This window comes from Lolium rigidum, chromosome 3, assembly GCF_022539505.1.
Source record: "Lolium rigidum isolate FL_2022 chromosome 3, APGP_CSIRO_Lrig_0.1, whole genome shotgun sequence".
NCBI classification, from domain to species: Eukaryota; Viridiplantae; Streptophyta; class Magnoliopsida; order Poales; family Poaceae; genus Lolium; species Lolium rigidum.
Window position 1 is genome coordinate 155,787,489 of NC_061510.1, and position 8,452 is coordinate 155,795,940.

General features: G+C 40.3%; 1 protein-coding gene across 3 annotated transcripts; it reads right to left on the bottom strand.

Annotated features, from left to right (window-relative positions):
• Nucleotides 1–336: 336 nt before the first annotated feature.
• On the bottom strand, nucleotides 337–6,012 carry LOC124702544 (deSI-like protein At4g17486). 3 transcript variants are annotated; one of them, XM_047234692.1, is made up of 5 exons: nucleotides 5,876–6,012; nucleotides 4,100–4,211; nucleotides 3,800–4,012; nucleotides 2,116–2,403; nucleotides 337–1,004 (listed from the first exon to the last, which is right to left on the bottom strand). In XM_047234692.1, exons 3-5 carry the CDS (start codon nucleotides 4,008–4,010, stop codon nucleotides 766–768), a joined length of 738 nt encoding a protein of 245 aa, XP_047090648.1. In that variant the 5' UTR covers nucleotides 4,011–4,012; nucleotides 4,100–4,211; nucleotides 5,876–6,012; the 3' UTR covers nucleotides 337–765. The 3 variants fall into 3 exon arrangements, with proteins under 3 accessions (XP_047090648.1, XP_047090650.1, XP_047090649.1); XM_047234694.1 differs by having other exon boundaries at nucleotides 4,100–4,214; XM_047234693.1 differs by having other exon boundaries at nucleotides 4,100–4,240.
• Between the last annotated feature and the right edge of the window lie 2,440 nt (nucleotides 6,013–8,452).

Genomic DNA, 8,452 nt, shown 5'->3' on the forward strand with positions numbered 1-8,452 from the left:
CTCCATGTTTGGCATATCCAACAACACCTGGATACGCTTCATCTCCTCCTTGTCAAGCTTTGTTTTAGACAAGAAAAGAATATCAAGAGCTTCCGCCTTCCATAACTCAAGAAGGCCCAAGACTGCCGGCTGGTTCCCAAGCCCCCGTCAGTTGTGTGCTATAGCTTTCATTGATCCCCGCAGGGCCGAATAAGCAGCAACAAGGTTTTGTCACCATAGTGAAGCGCGAAGCTGGGTAGATCGTGTATTAATCTCGTCCCGGAGTCTCCAACATCGCCTCGCCCTACTCTCTTCCTAAGTCACCTCCATAATTGATGCCGTGAAAGAACCACAACATACATGAAGAATGCAGATTTTGTGGCTACAAAGGTTTTAGCACAGTAGGTGTCACCCATAAAATGGGATTACAAGACAAGCCCTGGACATTATCCCTTGAATCTAAACAAGCATACCGGCAATGCCAGCCAGCAACAAACCACTGACAGTGCACGATGCTTTTAGAGTTTATTTTGAGTTCATTGCAATATGGCATTGGCGAACTCAAATGCTAACAAAAGAAAGCAATCAATTACTGTACATTCTAGCCTCAAATATCAAATTTGTACAAATGCTCAGGTGCATCACTAGCCCGTGCTCAAACAAACAGTCAAGTCACCGGTCATCACATTTCATCTCCTTCCTCAATGGCTATTGTACAAGAGCACCCTGATAACCATGTCGCACTGTTTTGAAGGTAAAGAGCAGGGCACATGAAGAGCTTGATTCTCAGCTCTTCTTCAGTCGATCTGAACTGGATCTTTTTGTATCCCACGAAGTTCCTTTCAAGGGGGAACGCAGAAAAAGCGAAGATGTTGAGAACTGTTTCTGGCATAGAGAAATTGAAGAGAAGCAGCTCAATGCACCCGTCAGCCTTTTTTTCTCACTATCCTCAGCTTGGCAATCTGGGTCATGACGAACTGCATTAATTTTGAGAGACTCTGGTAGAATGCAGTTGCAAACAGCACCTGCAGATAGAACAACGCTTATTAATGGCTGCTGCTAAGTGCTAACAAGAGCTTTAAAAGAAAGATGATCACGTTGTTGATACAACACATATAAGATATAAATTAACAATGTGTGGCAGTGTATGGTTAAAGTGATAATCGGTGGAAATTCCTTCAAACTAAACACTGAAAATATGGTGGACAACTTGTATAGGGATCACCATTTAGGTAAAGAGCAAAGGATCAACTCACAAAAAACATGTACCAGGAATTCATCTTTTTTTTCTTCGAGAAAACGCAAAAAGCCTTTGCGTTTCATTTCAGGAGATGAACAAAGTTTTATCGGTTACAGCCCACAGAAAGGGGGGCAGAACAGGGAGCGGCAATAAAATTTAGAATAACATTCAGAATAACATTTATAAAATAAAAAGCAAAGTAAGGATCACTTAGCAAATGTAACATCGAAGGGAGTGCTATAAAGTTGGATGCGGAAAGCTAGTGGAAAATGGCCAGTTTTTGTTCAAACTGCTAACCAGGTAATACAATTCTGTCCATAATGGCATAATCTCATCCTTCTCCTCAGCCTCATTGGCAAGGGTAATTTTGTTAATGTATAAATGGAGTTTGTCCATGCGGTAGCCATTCAATGAATACAACAGACACATGGAAGAGGCAAAGAAACTGAAAACACAGACATTCTATGGGAAAGGCCTCTGGATGCCTAATTTTTATATAAAACAAATAAGATGAACCCGAAGGCTGGAAGATGCCCAAAATTGAGTAACGCAAATAAACAAAGTGCATGTGTCTTCGCTGCTAGATACGTTTAACCTGTAAACAAATGCTGATGTTGATTCATTTTTCGAGAAAACGCAATGACATTTCGTTTCTTTTCATTGCATAGAAGAAGAGTACAAGCCTCCTAAGAGGGTTAGTGCAGAATTTCTTCACTGCAACATTTCTGTACCTTAACTTTGAGCGCAAACAAGTACCTTATATGGTTTACCAAAATGTGAATCGAATAGAAAGTGTCAACTATTAATATATAGGACCAAACTCTGTAGCAGCACACGAAAACAAAATAAACGGCAACGAAAGTATGTGTATTTGTTTTAGTTTTAGGAAGTCATACCCATTCTGGCCAGTCGATTAACCCATTTTGGGATTGAATTTCCTGTCAACTTTTTGCAGATATCCTCACAGAAATGGTTGCAATTCTTACTTATCAAATGATAAATATCCCCATTGTAATTTACTGACTGCGTCTCCATGAACGCTCTGACTTGGAGAGGGTCAAGGCAGGTAGTTCCCACAAATATGGATTTCCTAAATTTGAAGCCAGGACACTGGCGAGGTTCCACCTCAAAAACTCCACTTATTGAATAGTCATGTGCACCAAATGCATACTCCACACCATGAACTGCACAGAAATATGGAAGAATAAGCCATATCCTCCATCCAGAAATAGTTGGGTGGTAATTATACAGAATTCATTCCATAAATAAGTATTAGAACAATTAACACAATTGATCACTTCGGACAACTTTGAGGCATGGAAGTATGAAAATGTAATGTAATATGATCAGCTTTGTCATTCCTGTCGTCATATAAGGCAAACAAGCTATCCAACATCAGTAGAGCAAGTGCCGATTGCCTATCAGCGAGAGCATGTAACTATGACAAATTGACAATACTAACTTATCCAAGCAAACAGGGAGATTCCTTCCAGAAATCAGTCATGCTGCCTCGCTGCTTTAGGAGGACATAAGAATCCTGAAAGTTCAAGGCTTGAAATTCACACAAAAGGTTACCTGTTGCCTATGGTACTTCTAATTTTGAAATATGAAGTCAAAACATACATCTCTACTGAATGCATGCGTACTAAATCTAGATTTGCTTTAAATGGTCAGCTCAGTTAGTAAAACTAATATAAAACATCACAATGAAAGAAAAGGCTAATTATATGGAACAATTAACAATGCAAGTACTGACAGAAAGATAAATAGACCATGAAATATTCACTGTCCCTCTTATATTCATTTTCCTTATGAGTTTTGCCAGACACCTTCTTTAAATGGAACATATTTATTTCACCTGGCACATTTTTTTAAGTCATGGATGAACAACAGAATGCTTAGCGAGAGGATAAAGGAAGTAAAAACATATCACAAGAAACGACACTATGCACAAGGGTCAATATGGCTGATGTTCACAAAGACAAATAAAAAATCATATTCATGAGGTTGCAATTTCAGCACTATGTGCTACTGCAGACACAACACTAAGTAAGATATGCGCAGAGTGCAGGTACACTGTTCCAAAGTAATTGGAACAGTGTACCTGCACGGAGGTAATTGATGTAATATTCTATAAACCTACGAAAAATCACTATCAAATCTGTCCCTGGCATAAAGACCAGTGGTTTTTTAGTACCTAGTGAACATTGAATAGCTCATGATTAGTAATAAAACCTTTTGGTACATCCATCATTGACAAGTTTGATGGTGATGTTGAATATTTGAGTGTTACATAACATTATGCATACCAAATCATAAGCTATTGGAAGTTTGGAATGGTGCATCATGCACAACTTATAGTTATGTAGCGCATAATTGATCACTTTGTTATCTCAATATTCGGGGGATATATATGTTATACCCTTTGCCATAACTGCTATTTCTGAATACCAACAGAACTTAAACTAAATAAAGAGGAACTTGAAGGAACCATTAAGGTACTCTAGAAAACAAAGTTTCAGAATAGCTGAGATGTGAGCTCTACACTATTATTGGTGAAACAAGTGGAAGAGATAATACCTTCAATACCAGAATGAAATATCCCTAGACCAACCCAGAACACATAGCCATTTACTGGTGTCAAATCATACACATTAAGATAAACAGGTGTGTTTCCTGGAGGTGGACTAGCAGATTGAACTTTCGAAAACAAACAGAAACGGCTAGCAGATTTCTGGCCTGATTGGAAAGGCGTGCTGAGAATCCCTTCCTTCTTTGAGACCAACATCATGACTTTACATGCGTGCAAAAGGGAGAACATGATCAAACTTCCATTTTGCATCAGATAATACTGGAACGGGAAAACAGAAGCAAACATACCTGGTATTCAATACCACTCCAGTTACAGGGAAGGGTGATCATTCTGATTCACAAAGTAGACAAACATGGCAACATCAGGTCTTACTAATCCATGGAAAATTGTGCCAATAAACTGCTGCCGCACCAAAATACGGTTAGTCCCTGGAGTCAGTAGTGCTATTAATTTAACTGCCAAATGGAATGCTTAGAGGATCAATAAAAGAAAGAAAGAGAAGCTATGCTTGAGATGAGTTCAACAAGTAGCCTAGAACCAAAAAAGTACAGTTCAAAGATGGGCAGGTCTATCTTAAAAAGTGTGAACCTTTCAGAAACTGCCTCTCCCGACTCTAAAAGCTCCCAAATAAGAGATTGTCCCAATGGGGAAGAGCCATAGATATTGCTCCAACAACAACAACATCAAAGCCTTTTTTCCAAACAAGTTGGGGTAGGAAAAACTTCTGAACAGTATGTGGTGTGAATAAACCTTCAAGACTCTCCTAGGAAATGTTGGTACTTCTACATAACTGAATAACATCGTGCTCAATACACTTCTGACCACTTTAATATTTTGTGTTCTTAACATTGCCGTCAGACACTACAGACAAACCGAGCAACAGCGAAGGAATTCCCTTTGCATTTTGTGGTGAAGCATTCTGTACATAGTCTGAGCTACTTGAGCTTGCAGGCACGGAGAGAAAGGGATGTATCTGGACTGATTTTGCACAAGGAATTTATCTGTACTGATTGTTGCGATTGGGGGTTTAATAATTAAGTTAGATGATTACTAGTAATAATTAAGCGGAAGTGGAATTTTATGATACTTGAAGGGGTATAACATGGTACCACTTTAGATATTCTTTTAAGTATGTGTTTGCTATGGACAAAAGAAAAGAGCACCAAGACTGGCATTCCTGTAAGTTTCAAAAACTAGTACACCATTAAGAGATTAAATAAATAGCAATATAGGTGTCATGTTAGGTCAAACCTTAGTGATGACCATGTTTAGTAAACTCCAACCGACAGAAAAAATCTTCATTATATTTATTAGAAAAGAAGATGGAAAGCGATACATGACCCCATATAGCGAAAGCTGAAGGTGATGCATTGCAGCATTGTTCAGTTGTTCTGTCGTCCAAGTGGATATGAAGGCGTGGTGCATATCAAGAACAGTAGATCAAATTGATAGAATATGCATTTTTTAAGAATTCACCCAATGGAATTAGCTCTCGCGATAACAGCTACAGACAATTCTCTGAACATTTGTCGTGATTACGATTTCCTGGGCAAGACAAAGTTCAGGAAACATAACAACACATAATATCCTTATATCGAAATCTGTCCTCTCCCAATATTCGGTTGCCATCTTGACATAACCTCATGTCCACCACGTTTATCCCCTTCAAATTAAACTTTTTAAAGGAACCTTCAAACTGAACTTGAAACCAGAAAAGCCTACTATGTGCCGCCAAATTAAAATAAAATAACGAAGCTCGCCCATACCAGGTCGAAAATTTAGCGCAGGACCGGAGCACCTAGCAGCATTTGTCTACAGCAAGAATCCAAACTCCTGGTACCCCATGAGCGCCTCGATGCAAAATCGCGAACGAGCCCGGAAAGGAAAGAACCAGGTCGAACGAGATCTGCTAAGGAACGGGTCCAATCTGCCGAAATACGTATAATTCCGGTTCAAAAGTGCTCCACGGATCAGGACCGAGGAGCAGTGTGTCTCAAGAACCAAGAACCGAGAAATTGGACGGGTTAAGGCAGAAGAAAACACAGGAACAGAAGACCACTTACCAATCGAAAAGCTGGCCGGACATGCACAGCTCAGGCCACCCCGCTGGCGTAGCAACGGAGGTGGAGGAGGGGCAGAAGACTCTGGTAGACGACCGGAGAAGGAAGTGGAGGGGAGTTGGAGTTATTTTCTCCCCTTTTTGGCTGTTCGTTTCCGGGATTAATGGTTTTATTTTCCTGAATTCCTTATCCGAGAGGAAGACGCGCTTTTGATTCTTTTGAAAGCGCCCCGCAAAAAAAAATATCTTTTGAAAGCGAAAATGAAAAAAAACGCATACTCCATTTATTTTCGAAAAATATATGTCTTTTTTTCATGAAACCCTCCCCCACCCCCCCCCAAAAAAAATCAGGTACTTACCTTTATTATGTCTCTCGTGATTTTACCGACTTGCTACTCTCTCCCAATGAGTGATTCTACCATTTTCTTGCCGAGCTCTCGCTTGGGATTCAACCTTGTGGTCTCTCCCTCATGATTGTATTGTGATACTGATTTGGACTGTTAAGAGCAAATTGATTTTTACCAGGTGTGGTGTGTGTTTGTATCTTTTGTTCTTCGCCGAGTTTTTCGCGTTCTTCCTCTTTTCCCCTTGAATCTGTGAAGATTGGGTCAACCAAGGTGGCAAGCCCTACATTAGAGATAGAGAAAGAAAGGGCTTACAAAGCCAACGCCATATAAACGATTAGGATCTTTTGGTCTTGACTTGTCGACCGATGGAGGCCCATCAATTTGCCAAAATGGTATATATTCTGAACCAGTAATTACATGAGGAATAGGGCCTCTCGTTGTTGATGTAGGCTTCTAGTTATGGGGACGCGGAATCAGAAGGGAAGGATGCTTTGTTTCAAATGTTTTCCACAAAGGCCTCGGGTCTGAATGGTTTTACGGCGCATTTGTTCGAGAAACATTGGCATATATGCGGTGAGGACATTACACGAATTGTTATTCGGATTCATAATGCAGATGATTCACTTGAGGATATTAATGAACCGTTCATCGTCATTATTCCCAAGGTAAAATAACCCTACATATAGTTTAGACCCATCAGCTTGTGCAATGTGGTGTTTAAAATCCCATCCAATGTACTTGTGAACTGATTGAAGAGGATTCTCCCCGATATTTTTTTCTGGAGAGAAGTCTTCTTTTGTTCCTAGTCGCCTCATTACTGATAATATTGTCACTGCATATGAATGTTTGCATTTTATGAAGTCTAATAGGAGTAAGAATAATTCTCATTGCGCTATAAAATTGGATATGATGAAGGCATATGATCGCATAGAATGGGATTATCTTGAGGCCATCATGAAGAAGCTTGGCTTTGCCCAAGGTTTATAGACACTGTGTTGAGGGGAGTGCGATCAGTTTCGTTCTCGGTCCTTTCCAATGGAGCTCACACCGAGAGTTTCAAACCCACAAGGGGACTATGATAAGGTGATCCCATATCTCCCTACCCTTTTCTGTTGGTGTGGGGAGGGGTCTCTCTTGTTTGGTGAAACATGCAATGAGCTCAGGTGCTCTCACCGGTATTCAAGTGGCAAATATGGTCCCGGAAGTTAATCCTCTACTCTTTGCGATGATGGCATTCTTTTTTGCCAGGAAAATGTCAAGAATACGGCCAATATGAGAGAGATTCTGGATACCTACCGCAACACCTTAGGACAACAAATCAATAATGAGAAGTCATATGTGTTCTTTGGGAAAGGATGTTCTGAAGGTAATCGAAATAACATTAAGCATGTCATGTAGGTTTCAAATGAAGCTCTCAATGGCAAATATTTGGGTTTACCATATGATGCTGGTCGATCCAAAAATGGAGATTTTGCTTATTTGAAAGATAGAATCTGGAAACTTGTACAAGGTTTGATGGAGAAGATATTATGAGGAGGTGGTAAAGAAATCTTGATAAAGTATGTGTTACAAGCCATTCCCACATATTCAATGGCTTTGTTTAAACTCCCTAGGGGTTTATGTGATCATATATAACCTCTATGACCCAAAAAATTTGGTGGGGGAGTAAGAAAGGATAAAGGAAGGTGGCTTGGGTTTCTTGGGATTCCATAACTATGCCAAAGTACAGAGGAGACCTTGGTTTTCATGACTTGAAACTGTTTAACCTTGCTTTGCTGGCTAGGAAGGTTTGGAGGATTTTGAATGAACCAGAGACTCTTAGTGCAAGGGTGTTAAAAGCGGTGTTACTACCCGAATGAGTGTATTCTCAATGCTGAAGTGGGTACTAACCCATCCTAAATCTAGCACAATTTGTGAGGGAGAGACACCCTCAAGATGGGACTTACAAGACACATAGGAGACGGAGCAGATACAACTGGATTCCTCGAGACTTTCAACTCCGTCCAGTTTGGTGCATATCCAGGGAGCCACCAAGTTTAGGCCCTGTTTGTTTGGGCTGGAGCTTGAGCTTTTACTGCTTTTGGGTCTTTAAAAGCACAAGCCCAGCCAAACACCTAACTTCTAGGCATGGGCTTCTATAAGCACTTCTCACATTTACACTTGAAGCCCATAAGCACGTCCCGGGTACTTCCCGCGACTTCCCGTGGCTTCTCACTTACAAAACGAACCAGGTA

Coding starts and splice junctions, on each gene's coding strand:
- LOC124702544 (XM_047234692.1), bottom strand. CDS start 4,010: ATGATGTTGGTCTCAAAGAAGGAAGGGATTCTCAGCACGCCTTTCCAA. Junction 2,404..3,799: donor ATTTCATTCTGGTATTGAAG/GTATTATCTCTT, acceptor ATTTCTGTGCAG/TTCATGGTGTGGAGTATGCA. Junction 1,005..2,115: donor TAATCGACTGGCCAGAATGG/GTATGACTTCCT, acceptor TTCTATCTGCAG/GTGCTGTTTGCAACTGCATT.